General features: G+C 38.5%; 1 protein-coding gene across 5 annotated transcripts in view; it reads left to right on the top strand.

Moving 5' to 3' along the window:
• Positions 1–23,119, top strand: part of ATP8A2 (ATPase phospholipid transporting 8A2) — a 313,238-nt gene that overhangs the window by 186,091 nt on the left and 104,028 nt on the right. For all 5 annotated transcript variants that reach the window (XR_005258169.1, XM_038147367.1, XM_038147375.1 and 2 more), the window contains 3 exons: positions 16,547–16,621; positions 19,244–19,366; positions 20,392–20,470. Coding sequence is in view for 4 of the 5 variants with exons in the window: in XM_038147367.1 (XP_038003295.1) it covers positions 16,547–16,621; positions 19,244–19,366; positions 20,392–20,470 (277 nt within the window). In the remaining variant the exon portion in view is untranslated. The remainder of the gene's footprint in view (positions 1–16,546; positions 16,622–19,243; positions 19,367–20,391; positions 20,471–23,119) is intronic.

Here is a 23,119-nt window from a genome sequence, read left to right as displayed (position 1 = left end):
CAAAATTATTTTATTAAATACCTTGTGAATTATACATATGTATGGTTCTCTTTCCCCTTCATGTATGATTTACGGCATGGCTTTCCAATAGACATGTGTGTAATACAATATATATACTGAAGTTTTGATTTGAACCTGAATAACCCGTATTAAGTTTGATCATGTGTGGGTATTAAAATGGTTTACAGTAAGTAGTAATCAATCATAATAAATGACATGTGTTGATACCAAGTTGTAACTCTGCTCAGTGCCCACAGCATTGTTCTGATTTGAAGTAACCCATTGCCATTAAATTGAGCACAATGACACACTGGGCTAAATTTAATTGCCTGGCAGTTCGCTGTTTGGTTTCATGGTACCACACAAGGCCAGAGCACTGAAGACTTAAAAAAAAATGAGGTGTCCAAACTTTCAGCTCTTTATCTGTCAGACATGGTAAGATAAAGTGTAGAAGACCTTTAGAGAAAAGACTGAGAGGAAAAAACACCTTTAAATCACTCCAGGGAGAGCTTCAGAAAAGTAGAACCCAAACCAGTGCTTCTCTATTTTCAAAGCAACATATGCAGGCATAGCTGCATGACTCTCATTAAGTTCGTCTGAATCGTGCAGCTAAACCCCATGCAATGTTTTGAAAATGCAGGAAATAAAAATGGTCTTAAACCAGACATCTGGGCTTCTATCCAGTTTTCCGGTGATAACGTCTGAAGTATGCCATTAATAAAGCATCATCCATGGGCTAAATTATTCAACTATAGAACTCTTTGCAGAAGGCTTATAAGTCGGCTTTACTTAAAAAACAAAGAAAAAAAAAAGCCAAAAGCTTCTGTTCACACTTCACTCTCAGCAGCAACCACTGCTAAGCACAAGGCCCTTTTCCTTTTTAAGTATTTTGACATTTTTTTCCCCTTGTACTTTTCAATTTTTTTACTTTTTCTCAAAAATTCTCACAGGGTACCCATCTGAATGTTCAAATCCTAATTTTTGTAGAATATAGGAAGTGCTTTCTCTTTGCTGGTTCCTTTTATTAGGTGAATTTCTATACAGTCCAGGTGCCAGGATTGGAAAAAACCACACCTTTTCAGAGGTGTAAACCCTGCTGTTTCCCTGTCTTTTGTATTTTGATGCTGACAGGAAGGTAGTGATCTTAGTAACACTTGGTAGAACTTTCAAACCTTAATATTAAAAAATATTCTTAATAGTGAGGAAGGTGATCTGATTAACTACTTCCATAGATGAAAGTCTTCATGAGCAAGGTTTGGTTTTGCCTTCAAATGACAGCAACTAAGCTGTGTGTAGCTAAGAGGTTACTTTAAGATTTCCATAAATAGAAGTAATTTGATCATATTACTATACTGTAGTGTCAACCATGGTAAGTCTATCATAGTAAGTCTTATCAGTTTATCAAAGGTTTTGTTTTATCTTAATCTAGTATAAGGTGTGGAAGGAATTGCTAAAAATGTAATTGTGAAAAGGTGAGTTACTTGCTTTGCTGTGATACAACTGTCTTTGGTGGCTTTTTGGAACACTGGAATCTTTATAATTTGCTTGTAACCGGTCATGATGATGGTAAAGCATGCAGAGCAGGCTAATGAAAGTATGTCTGTAATGGCTATGGCAAGTAGGAGACCTTTCAGTTGTGAGAAATAGCTTGCAGTATGCTTTTGTGATGTACTTTTGTGTGTGTGTTGTTGTTTTTTTTTTAATTAGCCAAGGTATAAATTGCTTTGCGGCAATGGATTTACTTCACAGTGTATGGTTTTGCTTTATAAAACACTGAAAATGTTGGTTATAATTCTAAATCTAGTGCTGTGTTGAGAAGAATAATTGTGCTGTATTAGAAGTAACCTTGAAAGGTTTTTAAATGTGCGTACAAATGAAAAAGAACTTTTCTGAGGTTTGGGTGTTACATCTTATGTGAGAGCCCTTAACACTGAGTGCAGTTAAAACCTGTAACTACAAATATTCCCTTTCCTCTTATGTTGTTCTTTAGGGGAAATCTGACACAGCAGTTTTGAGTACAGTATCTTGTTTTAAATATGATTTAAGCTGCAGGTTAATCCAAAAGAATGAATGTGAGTTGATATTACATGTGCCATACTGTCAACTTGCCATATCAAATGAATGTTCTTTATTTGCTGAACAGGTGCTTTGTTCTTCATTTTTATAATCATGGGATACTCAGAGTTACCAGTACTCAAAAGGAGTCATATAAACTGATATATAAACTGATTTCTTCAGAGAAGCACCCTGTTCTATGAAAAATTGCCCCAAAGTAGACCTGGCAATTCCTCACTTCTGGTTGCATGCTCCCTTACATCTCCGGTTGCATCTCTGACTGTGGACAGAAGGGAAAAGCTTCTATGAGTTTCTGCAGAATTTAAGTACGTGTTTTCGTGCTGGTGGCCTGTTTCTTGATATCTGAACTTGAAGTCTGGAAACATGTAAAATGACTGTTCTTCTAGAGGCAGCTCAGAACTTTTGACTGTGTTTTTTAGGTGGGCTCAAATCACTGGGCTCAAGTGCAAGCCTTTACGTGAAGCAGAAGGTAGTGCAGCAGTTGATAGTACAGTGGTTTATTACTACCTGGCTAGGAAGGGAAAGGAACGTTATAAACAGGACAACAGTGAGTCAAAGTTGAGGGATTGCCTCTCCACAAATTTCAACATGTCAAAAAGATGATTATTTGGCAATATCAAACACTTTGGCGTAATAACAACAGATTTTTGTCAACTCTACCTAGAAAATAGGGCTGGTAACCAATATATATAATATAGAGTGGTATCCCAGATCTTTTGGGACCAGGATGGAGGAAAAATATTTTTGCTAAACAATCGTGCTAAGAGGTAAGAGAAGTGGTCTTTTAATCTAAACATAAGAAAGATTATCCAGAGGCAAAAAAATCATTTAAGGTATGAAATGTTTTTCACTGCATATGGCCCACAGCTAGTCTGAGAACTGGCACCCTCAACATGTGTAGGCCTTTAAATCATGTTGGTAGGCTTAGTACCCTCAAATATCCTCTTATCTTGCACTATATCCACAACACGAGACCTCACTAATGCTATAAACGCAAACCTCATTCTTTCCAGCCCTTTTAAGTTTTGTAAAAAAACTCCACACGGTTGGCACACTCCACACAGAACAAGCACAAAGGGCCACAAGACAGTCAGCCTACTCTTCCTCCTGGTGCTGATGCTGGGCAGTGTGGACACAAGCATGTTGGTGTCTATGAAACTGGTAGTCAGCTCTCTGGAAGAACTGAAAAACACAGCATAGCTATTGCTTCCTCAATGTTGGTGTCTATGAAACTGGTAGTCAGCTCTCTGGAAGAACTGAAAAACACAGCATAGCTATTGCTTCCTCAATGTTGGTGTCTATGAAACTGGTAGTCAGCTCTCTGGAAGAACTGAAAAACACAGCGTAGCTATTGCTTCCTCAAAAGACACCAGAGACCCACCTAAAACTGAAGAAAGCAAGCCAGCCTTCTGTTGCATAGAGCTCTCTCAGCCTCCAGTCTCTCAAGAGCATTTTCTCAGAAAGAGTCATTTCAACTCGAAATAGAGTATCACAACAGACTTGATGTTTCATTTAAGATTGTCTTCCATACTGCAGCACAAGAATCAATTCAATTTTAAATGCAGGTTTTAAATCTGTGGAACAAACTATCTGGGCTATCATTTCAGTTTAAATCAGGCTTAGAGCATTCACAGAACATTTGGAACCAATTTAAGTGGATTTACAATCACATCGCAGTTAAACCACTGTAACTTCCTTGTGTAGACAAGCCCGTATGGCAGGCAAGGGAATATTTGTTTATAGTTTGGATGACTATATGAGGGGGAAGAGGATGTCAGAAATAGCCTTCACTTCACTGTTTGGAGATTTTAGCTCTGAAAGTTTAAAGATGGGGGAAAAAACTTGTTATTATATTTGCACTTTGTTATTATATTTTGCACAATATTTAATAACTTTGTTAATTTATTTCCTCAAATATTAGAAGTAACTTTGAACCGCTTTACTTTGGGTTCTGTCTCAGTCACTAAATTTTAACAATAGAGAATGTACCACTTCATGCAACAACATCCAACCACTTGTTGAGAAATACGTCCAGAATTTACGTGTCAGACTCTCTTCCCTTAGTAAACTACGTGTTTTTCAGGTAAATTATAAATACAAATAATGTTTTTAACCCAAAACTTTTATTTTCATCTTGCTTAATCCCCAGAAACAGTAACCAATCCATTTTCACTGCTGTAATGTTAGGTCTTCAGATCATTTTAAGATGGCAAGTGGTTACTTGCATTAGTGATCTTGTAATTCAGAAGTTACCATTCAAAGCTGAGGTTTTATTCCCCTGAAAGTAACTCACTGAGGAGAAGCCCCAACATCAGAGGCACTGTGTATATGACTCTGCTAATTCCTGGGCTGCATGAGGCTGGAAGACATTTGCAGGGTGCTGACATGCAAATGTTTGGTCCTTGGTGCCTTCCATCATTCCTGGGGAGTTATCCTCTGTCTTGTTTGTCTTTCCAGTATCAGGTTCTGGCATGAACACATGTTCCTTTTGTTCAGATACTACATTGTCCTAATTGAATACTACTGAATATTTTCCTCTTGAGGGAAAGGGGATTGGACAGGTTAGGAAATATTTCCTAGTGTAAAGGCTACAGCAGCTTGAGTTTAATCAACTAATTTACCACACAATCAACATGCCCTCTTTGGGGTCAAAATATCTTTTATGCTTCTGAAACAGAGCAAAAGTTATTTCAACTTCCAGCTGAAATCACCACCCTGCTCCCAGAAGTATGGTGCAATTGTTTTACATGTTTCCAGACTTCTAGTTCAGATATCAAGAAACAGACAACAGGCAAGAAAACACGTACTTAGATTCTATAGAAGCTCATAGAAGCTTTTCTCTTCTGTCCACTGTCAGAGGTGCAACCGGAGATGTAAGGGAGCATGCAACCAGAAGTGAGGAATTGTCAGGTCTACTTTTGGGCAATTTTTCATAGAACAGAGTGCTTCTCTGAAGAAATCAGTTAATATGACTCCTTTTGAGTACTGGTAACTCTGAGTATCCCATGATTATAAAAATGAAGAACAAAGCGTCTATTCAGCAAATAAAGAACATTCATTTGATATGGCACATGTAATATCAACTCATATTAATTCTCTTGGATAAACCTGCAGCTTAATTTGTGTTTAAGACAAGATACTGTTGCAGGACATTTAAGGGGAGCCTAAGAGGAAGCGACAAAGTCACAAAGGAGTAGAACTGTGAAGGTTACTGCGTAGGGTAAGGCACAGGAGACTTGGAAAATCCACAGAGCTGGATATTTGCAGATAGTGAGTACCTGGAGACTGTGTGGCTCATACTGTTTCCTAGGGCTTTGAGTGCATGCATGTGCTTTTAAAAATAGGCACCTGGGTTGGGATTGGCTGTTTGTTTGAATGGCTATGACTGTCTTGATGCTCTTATGCCAAGTTAGCATTTGCAGTTCTTGGTGGAACTGAGGTGCTCCTTCAGGGAGCTGAGCCCTTTCCCCAGTCACCAGGATCTTAGGAACACTGATAGGTGCTTCCAAGGAGGAAAGATTCTGTATTACATGTGACATCAATAGAAGTTTTTCCATACAGCTGATTACTCCTATTATCTGGTTACCTTCAGTTTACATTAAGTGCTGTGAGGGTGTTTTTGATGTTGGGATTCATTTGGAGTTTTTTAAAAGGTCTTACTGTGTCTCCACTCTGGTATTGAAGGGCTAGATTCTACACATGGGGGAGATGTATTTCTAGAGAAGTATTCTACCCCTACCTAGAATGAAGGGAGAAGGCAAGAAAGGGGAAACCATAACTGTGATTTAGTTGGATAAGTTTTTTTGTATAATGAATGGTTTCCATACAGAAGAATGTCTTTCGGAGTTTCTGCTGTGTTCTGAAGAGTTCACTGTCCCAAGAATTCGTTAAGAGGGAGTAAGTATACATCTCCTCTGCATTTAATTCATCTGGCTTGGAAATTGAACACATCTGTTTATTCCTTCTTTTACTCTTCAGGTGCTTTTATGCACCTGACTCTAGTTCTGAAGTACAGCTGCTGTTGGAGCAGTAGAAGAGATGTGTACTGCAGCTAGACCATGGGAATCATGGTATGGGTGCTTTCTGTACACATGTTCCTGCCTCCCATTTTCTGCAGTATTAGAAGCTAGCAGCACTTGTTTTCTTTACGCTTGTTAGCTTGTGGAAATTCAACTTGGGTTATAAATTCATTTGGTGTCCAAAATAGCTTTGGGCTCTTGTACAAATAGTGTTTTATGATTTATATGTATTTGCTAATTTTTAAGTAAGCTTGTAGCTAGTCTTTCGTCCTATTTCTTTTTTGTGTTGTGTAAAAGATGACAAATGCATCTTCATTCTCAGAGTTGCTCCTTAGAGCATTGCCAAAGCTCAAATCTCATTTATAGAGTTCATTCCTGTGCGTGTCATCTCAGATTTTCATTGTGTGTAATCTTCCTGTGGATTTGAGGAACTTGTTAAAAAGAGAAAGCAGATATATATCCCTGGCCCATGGTTGGGGGCAATTTGGTGATCATTTGTCTTGAAGAGTTCACCCAGCAAGAAGATGATGGTGCAAGTTCATCTTCTCTGGTTAAAAATCTGCAAAATACTGTGAAACTAAGAACTGGTTTGTAGCAAACATCATCAGTCTGCCATATTACATATGGCATATGTAGTCTCCTGTATTACCCAGCCTTTGAAGGAGAGACATTTATAAAAAGAAGTAGTCTTTTCTTCATGCTTGATGTCATGAGTGAATGTGCAATGCCTTCCTAAAGCCATGTAATGAAGTCTTAGACTGAATTTGGGAATCACGTGAATGCTTTGCTCCTGTGTTTGAGCTTATAAGTTTTTCTTCTCTAAAGTATTTTTCCCAGCAAAGACAAACTTTGGTTTTCTTTGTACCAGCTCTATCAGAAGATACAGCAAATGCTTTAAAGCCACCCCAAGAATTTCTTTGTACATAGTGCAGGGAAAGCACGCTAGTCTCTTTCCTAAAGAAGTTCAAACGTGGTTTCTATAGTGAGAAGTACATCAATAGGTAATTTACTAGTGAAGTAGTTGCACATGTTTACAATGTGCTGTATATTTTGGCAAAAGATGTTTAGGACCCAATTCTTTTAGCTTTTGCCAGCACATAAAGCAATAAATATAGACTTAAGTTACCAATATTGTATGTATTTTCTACATGAGAGGAGACAGCAGGAGACAAGGGGACAGATTTTTGTTGTATTAGTTTTGAAGCTTAAGGGAAGGGGTAGCATGTTTAAAAGCAGCTGTATACAAAACAAAATGCTAGGTCCTGTCTATTATTAGATTGTCCCATTGACCAAGAAAATGGATGTATTAATAAAAATGGAACAAATGCAATGAAAGTATTGGGAAGCTTTTCAGATTGCATCGTGTGTCCTGGTGGTTTTAGGTTAGAATCTTGTCTCTGTGCTGAAATGCTAATAGGGTTGTGGGTAATGAGAAACATGGGCTGCTCCTGGGATTACCCCTGTAAAGGTTTTACTCTTGTCAGTATGACAGAAGATGAGCTGCAGTTTCTATAGTGGTCTGGCTTTTCTGTTGCTAATTTTGCTATTTTCCTTGGGTTCCAAGCTGTCAGGAAACTTCATATAAACTTCCTGGATAAAAGTAGCTTAATTCAAGGTCTTACAGAGACTGAATTTTATTTCATAGGGAGGAAGGGGGGAAAAACAGACTTGCAAGGGAAACCTGGCCCTTCACGTAGCCATAACAGGGAATCCTAGGGGGACTGCGGTTCCAGACCTAAAATGACCTTGCTACAGAACTGCTCCTATTACATTTAATTCAGCAGCTCTGCAGAAGGATTCCTTTATGTGGTGACAAGAAAAGCAAAGTCTGTGAACCTGCATTTATAACTGTAACATAAGGGACTGCAAATAAAAGTAAGAAGGGAAAGAATTGAAGTGAAATATCCTATAAAATAGGAGCTGAATAATAACAGTCAGGGTCTTGGTCACTCAGTTTTATTTGGTCAGTACCAGGATTGCATCTCTTCCTTGGAAATTTTAAAATAATTTTGATTACCTAACAGATTGCATAGGTTCATATCCAGGAAATAAGAATGCACAACTATATTTTAACTACAATAAATGAATATTAATTTCCTTATTACTTTTTATCCTGTTGCTAATTGTGTCATATGGAGGTATAAATGAATGCATTTGAGTGTGGGTTGGTAACTCTATTAAGCTACATATAGGTTAAATGGAAACTGCCAGCTACACAATGCTATGAAATGAAAGAAACTAAGAGCAAAAGTAGTACCATTTTCTTAATGAATTACACCATTCTATAAATTTCTTTCTCTAATTCAATACCTATCCTGTTCTATCCTGATACCCTTTACCCCTAAGGGGTTGATGCTTCTACATTCATAAAAATCTTTACTACATTTCCATTCTCCCCTTCCCAAATACACAGAATGTTTGATGATGGGGGTGTGTGCTGCATTTTCTGTGCTTATTTCCAGAGCTAGATCAGTGCCATAGGTCCTGGCCTCAGTCTTTTTTTGCTTTGGTATGAGAGGTGTGGAAATATTTGTTGCTACATTCTGTGGTGATGTGTTTTATTCAGGTTGCAGTGAGCCCTAGTGCACATCCCAGGTGTGAAGAGCCTTGGTGTGTTTAGCCTCATATTTGACTCATGGCATTATCAGGCTTCACTCACGGAGCGCTGTGGGTTTTGTTGGCTTTCTTTCTGCTTCTACGTCTTGTGCCAGACTGGTTGATAGTTTTTGTAGCTCTTTCTGTGCTTTCTTTTTATTGCCCTTACTTGGGTTATAGTTTTAGCATCCTTTCTTCCTGAATTCCCTAATCTTCTATTTCCAATACTGCTTTTCTTGCTATTGGACATGTATTTTCTTAGTGGACTCCAAGTGCTTAGCAGAATTTCAGGTGGATAAGTTACCTGAAACTGTTGATGTTTTCTCACCTATCAATGCAAATAGTTAAACTTCTTTCTTTCATTTGTTTATTTCAGCACTAGAGAACAAATTAGGAATAGCAAATCCAAAGCACTTCTGTTGTTATCAGTGGTTGAAGATACCACATAGCTTCAGAAAAGCCAGCAGATGATTTAAAACCATATAGTAGCATGTCCTTATCTTGTGTGTGTGATATGGGTCAATTACACAGTTGTGAAACTTGTATCAAGACTAGTCTGTCATGATTAAGTGCTGAGGAGATACCATAAGCTATTAATAGTCATATTGTACTTCTCAGTTCCACAGTGATGTGGTAGTAATCAAGGGCAGTTAAAGAAGTTGATTAGGTAAATACAAGAGGCAAAACCCCACCAAATAAGCCCCTCCAAGACATGTTCATGTGCCTGATTTGACTCCAACCCTGTAGTCACTGCTGCTGTGTGCATAAGGATGATGTCCATGTCAGTGGAAACCTTTCTTTACAGTTGTTTGCTTTGTAAAGGAAGGCTGATGCCACTGGGCGTCCATCGCACGAGTTTCCATTGCTCGGCAGCAGCCTGGCACGATGTTCCCAGCTTGCCAACCTAGCAGCTGAGCCCTCCTCACTGCCCACGCTGGGAATGGGAGGAGGAGGTGGACAACAAGCTCCTGCCTTGTTTCCTCTCAGCCTGACTCCCAGCCAGAGCAGGACACCCTGGTTGCTTTGTAAGGTAATGACTGGCAATTCCCAGCATCATCACTCCTGGCAGCTTTGCTCTAGCTGTGGGTTTAGACCCCTTTGGCCATGCAGATAGACTGAAACTCTGCATCATGGTAGGGCTTGACTGAACCATGCTGGGTATTAATTTGTTTTCTGACAAGTCACTATGTGAGTCCTGTGACTTCAAGGGTGTCCCATATATATGTAGGAAAATCCTAATGTAGCAGTGTCAGCTTTCTTCAGAAAACTTAAGGAAGGATGAAGAATAAACTTGGAATAGAGCTGTCTATATTTGTAAAAGGGAAAAAGCAGTTCTGAAGAACTGCTAAGTTTAACCACACTTTTGACAAGTACATCTGCCCTTTGGCAGGGCAGGCCATTTCTAATCACATTATCATAGGCATGCTTCTGCAGCAATTAGTGTGCTAGACAAATATTAACTCCTTGGAATATTTCACACCAAGAAAGGTGGAGAAATAACCTGCCTTTTCTCTATGTGATTTCATAAGATTTTAAAACAAAGTTGTATTACAGCTCTGAACAGTGTGCTCTAATGAGCTGTGCCTTCATTTTACCAGTGGTGTAAACATGGATAGGATAATTTAGCACACTGATCAGATGTTCATGTAACTCCAGGAACAAAAAAAAAAAGTAAACCGCTACCCAACAAAAGGCATTGGCAGGGCCTTCTATGTTTTGTCATGTTTTTAAATACATTCATTAGTGTATTTGGGGCCAAATGTTACTGGAATAGGCAATCTTTTTAGGCCTTAGTGGTAAGGTCTTTTGATGTATGCTGCATTGTCATCTGCAGGTGTGGTGTCTTATCACAATGCTCAAAACTCCTGGGATAAGCAGCATAATTGTTCAATAGTGGGAACCACTGAGGAAAAAACCCAGATCTTTGCTAATTCTTACTTTGTTTTCAAGTCTTCAGAATTATTCTGAGGACTGAAATGAAAAGAATTATCAGTCCAAGTGTGGGGTGAGGCTCCTCTTGTCCTCTCCCCCTTCCATTCTGCTCTGTGCCTGCCTCTCGTGTTGAATGTTACCTGTGCTTTGCAGGAACTATGTTAGCAGCTGATCAGTTAGAGAAGAGGAGCACAAAAACTCTTTTTATAAGGAAGGAGTAAAATTTTCTTCATATGCCTCCTCTGTAAACAGTGAAAAATGAAGCTGATAAAATCTGTGCTCTTTAGTATGCTGAAATATAAACTATATGAAGTCAGGAATAGGAAAAATACAAGAGGAGAAATAATAGATGTTCAGGCTTATTTAATAAATTAGTGTTTAAAGCCAGGAAATCTCTATTGTAGTGGTTGTTCTAGTATCTATCTGACAAAGCATTGCAGTCAATGCATAGGGTGTTTTTAATGAGACAAAAGCAGCGTGAAACTTTGGAAATAATTGTTAAGACTGGAGATGATTTTTAACCTTGAATAGGCACTTGTTTGGAGTGCACAGGCCTAGAGCAAATTCTTTTCGGTTGTAAAATATCGATCTGTTTTCAGCAAAGAATTATTAAACACTGGGGGGAATAAAAGGAGCAAGGGAAATATTCCTCAGCAAATGAAGTGAGTCTCAGACAGCCATGCCTACCCTGTCAAATCTTATTACCAACACACTTTGCCTACATTATAAAATTGGTGCTGTACATTCTCTAATGAAGGGATTATTTTAAGGCTGTGAGCATTTGAGTAGGAATAAGAGGCTGGTGTTGAGAGAGACATCTGTAATGAGAGATCTTAAATCAGGATACATTATTAATGAACTGCATGGGAGACACACAAACCTGCTTTATTGGGCAAACTGTAAATGAGCCTACTTGGTAAGAACATGCAAAATGTGTGTGTGCTGAGAGAGGGTATTTTGAGAATTTAACTAATTTCTGAATAGTAAAGGCATCCAGTCTGGCTATAATTGGTGCCTGTGGCAATTGTTGGTACCCTGACTACATTAGCTTTCTGTGCCCTTTAGCAGAATTGGAAAAAACATTTCTAGTACTCGTTAAGCTGTCTATTATCAAGCCTTCATAAATATACACATTTAGAATAGAGATGATTTGCTATCCCAGTGCCTTAGAGCACTTAAATAAATTAGTTCCTACTATTTCAGGCATTAATTTTGCAGTAATTATGCATGAAGCAATAATGCAATTAAAATTGCCTTCCAACTTGCTCGAGTGGGAATACTTTTTGAAAATAATACTTGATCTTTTCTCAAAATACACTCTAGAGCAGGTGGATGTGCTGTGTAGTTCGAAACAGCAGTGCGGGACTGTTCTACCTTGAGATCCTCAGTTGCCTGCAGCTGAAGTCAATATTAACCAAGTATTACCATCTGTTGGCTTTTGCTGACCTCTGGTTTATTCCCTTCTCCCCTTTCTCTAGTGGCAAAGTGCCCACATCACAGCTGGCATCGAGTGCTTCAGCAGTGGGGTTTCTTATTTAAAGAATGCAACCCCACTTCAAGGCAGGAAACATGGGCTAGCTTTCACTTTGCAATGTTGCAGTTTCTTTTTGCATGGTACCTACTGGTTTCACATCTTTGCAATATCTGCTATAATAAAGCACAGCAATGTATCAGCCCAGATTTCAGCCTTAGGTATGAATCTCTTTACATTTAAATTGGACCGCTTGTTTCTTGGGAGAAAAGTATATATTTTGTAGCTGAGTTACAAATAAGCTTTTCCAGCTTTTTGGCAGCTAGGAAATAGTTAAAGTGAAAAGATTTCTTTTTTCCAGCCAGAAAAGAGGTTTAATAACTGTGGGTCCATTTGTTCATAGCAAAACTGGAGCTGAGCCCTACAAACCCCTGGAGCTTGGCAAGCCAGGCAGACTTGGCAAGTTTTCCTACCAGCTTACTGAGTCTGAGTCAAGCGTGGCTTGTTGCAACTTCAAATATATTTAGTACATTTTGTTAACATGAACATTAAGGTGGAGGGTTTGGGTTTTTTTTCCTTTGCTTACCTTAAGGTATACTGTGCTCTCTCTACAAACAGCTGGTCCTTAAACCATGAGTAGCAGTTTATAGCTTGTGTTAAATTCAAAATAAATGTGTATTTTATGCAGAGTATCTGATTTACTCTTGACATGAAGATATTGAGGAAGTATGAGACAGTATCCCATAGTGTCTCTGTCAGTCGGCCTTTGGTAGTGTGAATCTGTGGAAAAAACAAACAGAGCTGTTACTTTCCAGTGCATTGTGACAGCGATAACTTTTCCCCTCTGTTTGGAGCCTGTGGTGCATGAAGACTTGTAAGTGTTGGAAATGCTCTCACTTCTAATTTTTACCTGTGTGGATACTGCTGAAATAAAAAGAGTTCAAACTGGACTTTTGGACTGGCCTGACACTGAACTTTCTAAATGTTAGTTCTTGCCTATCCAAATTATATCAGCCTTTGAAATAGGGGGAAAAATTTTCTGTAGAAAAAAACTCTTTCAATGTTGAAAGATGCTGCAGAGGACTCAAGACAGTAACAGCTAAATACCTATTTACTGCAGTCAGACATCTCACTATTCTCCTATTCATTCATCTCAATGTGGTGTTAGCAGGGTCTTTAGTGGATTCTGCACCAGGCAGTTGTGGCAGGGCCGTACATCTTGAGTAGAAGGAATTGCTCTGTTGAGTGGGTGTTTCTCACTTGTGCTTTGACTGTCTGCTACTTTGTAAGACATCCTACCAGCTCTGCTCTTCCTAAGTTTTATGTGATTCTGTTACCATTATTGCTAATATTTTTATTGGGAAATGTTAATCTAAGAATCCAAGATATTAGATTTGCCTGGTTTAGGGCTTTTCTTCTAGCCATGGGCTAGCTACAGAAACTCTGGCTGCTTTGTTTTAGCCTCTTGATGGATAATCAGCTATGTCTGTTGCTGGAGGACTGGTGGTGGGAAGCTATGGTTTCAGAAAGCAGTCGTTTCCTAAGCAGCACGAGCCAATGTTATAAAAGGCCTCATCATTTGCTACCAAGCCTTTGAAGTTTGCTTTGCCCAGTGGGATCTAGAAAACTGAGCAGAGCACAGTCTCATTGCCAACTAAGCCAGACAGGCTTCTGATTTGTGAGCTATTTATTGTTTCTAGAATTGCTGCCCTCATTCATCGTTGCAATTAATTGCAACAAGCCTGGAGATGATAAATGCCTAGATCATTATTGCTAAATATCTGGAAGCATGCTATTTTAGAGCTCAGATTCTTCCTAGAATAAACCCTCGAGTTTCTAACTTGAACAACCCCGATAAATGTGGTTTCTTTTTGGGACCTCAGGCTTTGTACCAAAGAGGTTTCATATGTTTCTTTTGAAGAGCTGATATGTAGAAGTGGCTGGAACACTGGAAGGGTGAGAGTGTGACTGGCCAGTGTGCTGCTTTGAGCCATTAACTGTGTCCTTAGAGTGAGATTTAGAGAGTATTCCTTCAAGGTATCGATGCAATAGAGCTGATGATAAAAAGTTGGGATCTAGAGTGTGTCTTCTATCCTTTTTCTGGACAGAGCTGGTGAGGTGAATCCTTAACGGCTCTTTTAATTGATGCATGTTGGGCAATGGGAAAGAAAAAGTCACTTTTTTTAGGAAACATAAGAAATATTTTGCAGTTTATACTAGGCTGGTGCATTTCAGCTCAGTGGTAGAGGAATGAAGCTGTTGGTCCTTAAGAAAACTTGCAAGGGCACTTGTAAACTACAAGCTGCAAGAGGGGCAGCAGGTATTGAAAAGTGCAAACTTCAGAGTGATATAGTGAGAAATAAATAGAAACTCACTACTCGAAAGAGCAGCTGATAGTTTTAAAAATTACAGGAAGTAATTTTAAACAGATGACCAACTGTGCAAAGCATAGCTATAAACAGATGAGTTGGAATCAGTGTCATTGTTTCTTATTGGAACAATGAGAGTTCATTAGAACAGATGATTAATTTTAAACAAGAATAGTGATTTAATAGCTGTAAGAAGTAGAGATATAAGAGCTCAACTAACCTGGTCTCTGGTTGTGAACAGTGGTAGTCCTCTGGCAGGCTCATCTGGTCTCCAGCTTTCCTTCTGTGATTTCTTTTCAAATTGCCTTTTGAAATCTACAGCATCATCTGGGAGACATTTCCATAGGCCAGCCGTGTATTGTGTGAAAAGGTTTCACTTTCTCCTTTTGTGTAGCATGTGAATTTCGTGTCTTGCAGCAGTGTCTATTTGAACAGCTATTTGTTATATTCCAACCTTGTAAATACTTTAATATTGCATGAAGTTGCCTCTGTCCCATGTTAGAGTTCTGGCCTGTTTAGATATTGCATCTATGAAAACAGTGATAGGTCTTGATACAGTCTCATTTTCTACTTGGTTTTTTGGGTTTTTTGTTGGGTTTTTTGTTGGGTTTTTTTTGGGGTTTTTTTTGGGTCTTTTTTGGGTTTTTTTCTTTCTTTCCTGATCATTCTGTATTCATTTTGGGTGGGAGCAGGGAGGGATCAGATGATGTACAGCTAACTGTTATTTGAGATGTTCTCCTAGGCCACTAATACTGCACAAGTGAGCCAGAGAATAAATGATGCTGGTAGGAGAGTGCTGCCCAGTGAGTGACAGAACATCAGAAAAGATACCTGGCACTAAGTGCCACGGGCTCTCAGGGAGCAGGAAGGCAATGGGCATGGCTAGCACTTAACTGATCTGCAATACATAGTGCATCCAGTGCAACGTGGACTTGTAAAGCAAATGCAAAACAAAATATGTTGAAACAGGGTGGTTAAAGGGAGTGTTCTTACACGCAATACTGAATTAATTTTGAACAAAGTAATGTGGTGTACTGTGGATTTTGAAAGGGACTGTTGCCAGAAATTCTCAGAAATCTTTTGTTATCTAATAAGAGTAATGATTTTGCATGCAAACTGTTTCAGGATGCCCTTAAACTGCTATTGTTCTTCCAGTTTCCAATTTACTTGGAAAATGATAATTATTTCCCTTCTTTGTTATGTTGTTTCCCTAAGCTTCTTTCAATGTCCACTAAGAAACTTTGTTCCAACTGAGTACAGCAGTTTGTGCTTCAAAAAGGTGCTTAAGCAAGATTAATAGGCTCAAAGAAGCTGCATCCATGGAAATGCTGAAAAGAGTTTACCTTTGCACTGAAGCTTAAAGCTGTTTCCTGGGATTGTGTCATTACAGAATCCCCTCAGTTGGAAAGCAACCTGAAGTCCATCTAGTCCAATCTTCTGTTTAAAGCAAGATGAACATTAAATGCAAACTAGGTTGCTCAGGGCTTGCCCAGTTGCATTTGTAAACTTGTTAAAGGATGAAGACTCTGCAGCCTGTTTTGCAGCCTCTTCCAATTTTGATTATTAAATAGGTCGTTTAGTAAATAATAATGTTTGCATCATTTAAACAATAAAATCACAATATAATCATGATCACGTAACTGACAAGTAGATATAATTGTAATTCTGGGACTGTAAAAATGCAACACAAGTTAAGCAGAACATCCATCAAAACAGTTACCTTGAAAATTCTGGTCTTTTCCAAACATGATGGAAATGAGGTTGGCTTCTGGCTGCAAGCATGTTAATTTGCCAGCAATAAGGATTTTGTAATAGTTTGATGATCTATTTTTTTAGAGCAATGATGTAAATACAGCTAATGCTCCATAGCCTGAGTATTTTATTTTAAGCGAGGAGTACTCTGCCAGTATTTAAAATGTAGGACTTGAAAATAACTGCCTGGCACTGCTGATAATTATTCTTGGAGCATGACAAGCATCTGTCTCCAGATGGTGGTCTGTATTCCACATCTTTCTCCTCTACTGTAAATGGAAGCATGGATGCAGGAGTAATCTAAAACTTTTTGTAACTTGTCTCTTTTTCAGCTTTGGTTTGCTTTTGTTAATGGATTTTCTGGGCAGATCTTATTTGAGCGATGGTGCATCGGTCTGTATAACGTGGTAAGTGCTGCATGTTTTGACTTGATTGTGCTTGGGACTACTGTATTATTTTGTTGTGTCCCATTTTTCACAGCTGTCCTAGATGCATGTTAGGAAAGGTGAGTTAATTTTTAAAAGCCACTTTGAATCCACTCTGAGGTAGGGAATATAAATAAAAATTACACTTTTATTACAAAAGGAAAATTTGGGAGAACACCTTGAAAATAGATGTTTAACTTAATATAACCTGCATAAAGCTCTACAGATTTTAAATGGAATTTAATTTCCTCTTTGAAAGCATTGTCAGTGTTTCGTAGTAAATATTTTAGTGACAGTTCATGCTCAAAATACTCCTAATCTATGAGTTTTGATTAATTTTTTTTGTTCAGACTCTGTAGAGTTAGATGCTGAGAGAAGTTACTTTGAGTTGACTCGTGCTCCCTTAGGTACAGAAAGAGAAGCTGCAGCACTGGTCATCAGGAGTCTGAGGAGTGGTTTCTGATTTTCAACATGGCCTACAGGGTGCCACACTGTGTCACATGACTTTATTACTTTAATCAGTAATATTATTTAATTAGTCACATAGATGAAAGTCTGAAGGATCTTTGGAACCAAGTTCTGTAGCATACCATAGACCTATGTTGGTGTTTTCAGCAGTGTTACCTTTGTAATGTTATGAGTGGCCCAGTGCCTGGATTTATAAGCTGCTAGGACACTGTTAGTGTTAAAGAGTCTCTTCACAGGGAGGGAATTTAAATTTTTTCGTTAAAAAAACTCATTCCAAATATATGCTAATACAGAAAAAGCCAGCAAATTATCACTGAATAGTATTAATGGAACCACTTAACTTCTGTCACATTAATTTTAAAAATGATGGCACAAGTCCCCATATTCCATAAGATTTCATACTCTTAGTTGAAGATACTTATTCAAGGATTTATCATTCCCTTGATTCCCTTCACCCTAATTTCCTGACTGTTATGCAGTCTCTGTCATTCATGTTTAGATATTTGCATCTATTATCTTTAAACCTCATTTGATGAATATATCTACCCTACCTAAAGCTTCTGGATATAACTCATCTTCTGTAATCACAAACTAAACCTTGTTTTTTAAGGTCAGTATTTTCTAAAATTAGAACTGGATGTGTGGACTCATGGAGAATCAAGTGCCAGTAGGATATTAGGGACTTCCACAATTTGTCAGGCTGAGGTTTTGAAGTGCTTTTAGCTAAGTCATTCTCTTCTCTGCAGATTAACCCTTTCTTTCATTAGTAGTCTCATTAAGATATTAAGCATATGAAATCATAGTGGCATTGTAATTCCTGATTTTGCACTGGTTCACACTGGACGTTTGCCTTGGTGATCAAAACCACTGGAAGATTTATTTCAAGTGAGAATATAAATGCCCCAATAAACACAAGAAACCAGGGGAAGTACATTAAAGCTGTATGAGGACATGGTCTTCTTTGGAATATATTGGACCAGTGCTCTCAGTTTCAGTTCTCTACCCTCAGCCTGCTCCCATTTTAGCCATCTGGTTTATCACTTCACATGGGCAAAAACACACAATTCCCGCTGGACTGAGGGTTGTAATTATTGATTCTCACTCTTCTCTGTTCCTTCCCATTGTTCTTTGTCTGCTCCCCTGCTGCCAGCGTGCTGCTGGTGGCAATCACAGCCCGCCTTCTCCAAATGTGCACACGCCCTAGAAACAGTTCATCATTCCAACCTGCCTCTTAACTTTAAGAACACTTCTCAAATTGGTAAAAATATATGTATGTATAGGATTTAAAGTGATGTTTCTGATATAAACTATTGATGTAAAAGAAAGTGAATAAAGTTTAGTGTTCAGACCCTGGTGTAACTTTCCCTCTGTGCCTGCACTGTGGACCACAAGAAACATGGATACCCAAGCTGGCTTTAAATGAGCTGCCTCAGATCCTGGAAACACTTCAAGAGCAGCAATTTTAAAGTCAGTGGAGGCTAATTTACTCTGCTTCTGGCAAAGTGTCCTGCTGCCTGTCTTGGAAGGCTTCCGAGGCTTGGTCATCCAAGCGTCTGCCCGTAGCACAGACACACACTGCAGTTAATTTGTTCCTATCAGTTCATGCCTGCCAGGGGAATCCCCAAAGTACCATAATGCAGAATGGCCTTTGTTGCTCAGTAGATTTTTTTTTTTAAATGTGATTTCCACATTTACTCTGTCTGTAAACTTAGCAGTGGTTAAGCACATTGCATATCTAATTATGGCTACAACGGCAGCTATATTGGAACCTATTCCCACAAGGCTATTTTCTAAAAATACGTGTCGTCTTTTTATTGCAGTCTGATGTGTCTGAGCCTCGCTGGATTAGCTGGTACATCAGAAACTAATGATGCTTAACTTCTTGGGTTTAACTTTTTGGTTAATAATACAAATTTTCTTTCATGTTTCTGTTGTTCACAAGCCAATATTTGGGAGTTACAAAGTAATGTTTGGACTTGTTTGGACCGTTGAAAATGGTGCCAAATAACATGCTAGGTAGTAGTAAGTCTTCACTGAAGTCTGTGGGAATTTTGCTTTTGTCTAGATAAGGAAACATTATATGAGATACACTTAAAACTAAGAGCTGCTTTCAATTAGTATTTGCTTTCCTTGCAGATTTTCACAGCACTGCCACCCTTTACTCTGGGAATTTTTGAACGGTCGTGTACTCAAGATAGCATGCTTAGATTTCCACAGCTATACAAAATCACTCAAAATGCAGATGGTTTCAACACAAGGGTAAGGAAAACCCTGTTACTCTAAGAAAAAACATAAGCATTCTAGTAGTCCAGATTTTTCATGTCAGAAAATAACCTATTTCCTGATGTGACTTCTGCTTTATGCTACCCACTGAGAGTGATTGTTCAGCCTTCCAGTTCTTTCCAAGGCATTATTTTTTATTTAAATAAAGAACATCCTTGTTTATAAATAAGGATTTTCTGCTGTGACTTCACCTGAAAGTGGTCCTGAAATATCCATAAACTTTGATTCAATGTTAGATTTGTATCCAAGTATGATTTTTCAATTCACGGCTACTGATCTGCCATCATGACATCGCCTGGATTTATTTAACATATGTGTTGTCACAGCACTCTCTGCTAGGGTGCTTTTTCATAGTTAGCATAGCTCTGTTCCAGTAGTTCTTTTGGAAAATAGAATTTGAATTGGCTTATTTGGGCTTCTGAGTTTTGAAGAACACATTTTACTCCATTTTGCTGTTTAAATGCTGGAAAATGACAGCTTTTGATAGTCTGTCTTTTCCATAATGTGCACATCTAAATGTACTTCTGAATCAAGGAAGCTGTATGATTGCTTTGTTTGGAGAGGAAATTGTAGAGTACATAAAGCTCTAGTTTGTGCAAAATGACATTAGCTGCTAGTTAAAAACTATGGGACGCAAAGTATTTATCCATTAAAAGAAAATAGAACATTTCATAGTACTGAATCACTCTTTTAAAATTATTCTTTGAGGTAATTAAACAAAGTTGACTCAATCAGTCTGCCTTATTTCAATAAAGGTCTTTAACTGAAACATGCTTGCCTATTTTGCTTCAGGTTGGTAGAATAAAATGATGGAACTGGACCAGTGTTTTCTTGTGAAAGAGCAGAAATTGTAGGAGAAAATATATCTTGCAGAAGTTTGAGTATTTCACTTCAGGATAAACATTTTCTGACTCTAAACCACACAATGAAATGTTTGTTAGGAGTTAGAGAGAGGTCAAGAGCTTTGGACTTTACTGATGGCTTGGTTTGTTTTCCCTCAGGTTTTCTGGGGTCACTGCATCAATGCCCTCATCCATTCCATCATTCTTTTCTGGTTTCCACTGAAAGTGCTGGAGCATGGTAAGGGCTTCATTATTTCTTACGTGAGTAACTGATGTTCAGTCTTACAGAACCAGTGTGTTTGCAGAAGGGGGGTCGTGACAAGTCCCAAGAAATAATGCTGCCAGGCAGTTCAATAGTCTTTAGCTGCTGAGCTTGGCGGGTTGTCTAGTGGCTTTCAGAAATTATTCTAATCTAACATAATTATTGTTCATATAGTGACTTTAATAGGTGAAAAATGAAACTATTGCTTTGCTAAGAAGTCTTACCCAAATACTGAGTGATGTTTTATGAAATGCCTTCTTTTTTTTTTTTTATGGTAGTGTGTTGAGATCTCAGCATTTGATTGAATAATGTTCTTAGAGCAGCTGCCTTAGAGCCGTGTGCTTTATATCTTGTTGGAACTCCCCAATTCCATAACACAGTACTGTGAAAACGAATTGGCTGGAATGGAAGTAAACCAGATCAAGAGTCAGAGATACTGGGGAAATGAGACTCTTTGTTGTACAAATTAGAGTTATTTTTAAGTCTTGCTTTTCAGGGTAATGCAACTACATGGTCTTTCAGGGACCAGTAAATCCCACATGGTTCCTACCTAGCTTTCCAGTATAGCTTTGTGGGTGGGAAAAACCACTGGAAATCTTGGGTTGTGGTAAGGAATAGCATTAGATCAGATGATGAATTTAGGGGTGGTGAAGAGAATATTTATCTAAAATCATTAATTTTTCACAAGTGAAACCCCTTCCTGGAAAACACTGATTTTAAGAAAACCTTCTCGGCTCCAGAATGGAGTAAGTGGGGAGGAGGTGAAAGAAATAAAAAGGGAGGGAAGATGAATGCTCATATGAGCAGCATGGTAGTAAAAATACTTGTGGGGATTAGGTTCATGCTACTCTGCTTGACTGATTAAAATGTCAGTATCATATCCTCAGTGGGAACTTCCATGGCTGATGGACCATATGAAAAAGGGACTTGCCTTTCATCTGTACTAAAAGAAAGTTCCATTTCGTGGGAGAGAGCCTTCTATGGCTGGTTGGTTTTTGTTTTGATTTGAGGAGTTTTGCTGTTCTGTTACACTGTTTTTATGACAAATGTTAATCTTGAAGAGCTCTTTTTAAAATTCAGTTGCAGAAATTTTAGGTTAACATCTGTAGTGTTTATAGTTAAAATTACATAGTCTTCCATATAGGTTTTTCTAGTTCCTAAGTAGATAATGTGCTTTTTATTTCAACAATTAGAATTATAAGACTGAAATACCAGCTCAGAAGCTAACTTTCGGAGTTCCTTTGAATAAGTTGCTCAGTTTTTTTCCCAGAGGAATGAAAATTGAATTTTCAAGTTTCTTTGCATTTCCAAGTGCAAGAAGGATTTCAGTGCCAGAGACAAAAATGTGCCGTTCACACTGGGATGATTCTTAACCTCTCGAGTTCCTTAGGATGTGAAGTGCATTTAGTCCAGGAATGGGCACTTGTATAGCTTCAGAAATGAATGTTCACTGGGGATCCTGCTGTTCTCATTAGCACAAATGTCATTCCTTTCAGGACTGTGTAGCCTCCCAAAGTGAAAGGTCATGGAAAACACTAAAAAATAAAGACACTAACTTACAGCATTAAAATATATAAATTGAAAGAAGTTGAGATGTACAGAAAAATGTATTAAATTATTTAAATGTTCACTGTGATGTTACACAACAGCATGGCTGTGTCATGTCAGCTTATTCTAGCAAAACTGATGAGTTTAGGCATGCCTTTTTCTTAATAAAATGAGCCTTTTGGCACCAACAGGCTTCATTTGGCATGGGAGACTAAGTTCCCTAGTGCTCTTCACCAGTTTTGTTGACACCAGGGGAAAGAGCAGGGTGACTGTAAAATCTTGGCATGTCCCTGAATGATGTGGTAAATGCCTGAAGCCACTGGGGAGGATCTGGGCTGAGGAAGATGTCAGTGGCTAGAAATCATGCCAGTTCCTAACCTAGCTGTCTCAGGCTTTAGCTCCAGTTGCAGTGTTAGTCACTCTGCTGCTGTTTCTTAGTCGTTAATATTGAAAAGAAAGGAGGGATACAGAACTAGCAACTTCTGGGAAATATTCAGAGCCTGCCAGTTCTTTGGAGACAGCCATGTGCAGCTTGGTAGAAGGAAAACAAAACAAGTAGCTTGGGTTAACTGTACTGTATAAATATTTAGGAGTTTTTTCGCTGTAAGCTAGGCAGGGTCTTCATCATGGAGGTCAGGGTGTCAGGTACTCTTAGGCTTAAAAAGTTACTGATCCTGGAGTACACAACCTTTGTTTAAGAATGTCAGATCCAGTTTTTCAAATAAATCTAACAAAATGTTACTGTTATTGATGCCTTGAGAGGCTACCTAGAACCGAGGCTAGACAGTGTTGAAGGAATAAAGTAGGTATTTATTAAAAGGCCTTCAAAGGATACACCTTGGGCACTACAAGAGCTTGGCTGAGACTACACCCAAGATGGACAACGGGTCACATGTTTTCACACTTTATAAGTTTTGGTTCATTTACATATTGGGGTTCATTGTCCAATTACAGCTTCAGGTTATGAAGTCCCATCCTCCCAGATTGCTCTCCTCAGTTTGCTGCTGTTTATACTTTTTGGGCCTGAAGCTGTAACAGTGTCCTTGGTTCTTGGGCTGGAAAAGGATTGTTTTGTCT

This window comes from Motacilla alba, chromosome 1 (genome assembly GCF_015832195.1).
Source record: "Motacilla alba alba isolate MOTALB_02 chromosome 1, Motacilla_alba_V1.0_pri, whole genome shotgun sequence".
In the NCBI taxonomy this organism is placed as follows: domain Eukaryota; kingdom Metazoa; phylum Chordata; class Aves; order Passeriformes; family Motacillidae; genus Motacilla; species Motacilla alba.
This window is presented reverse-complemented; position numbering and strand designations above follow the sequence as displayed.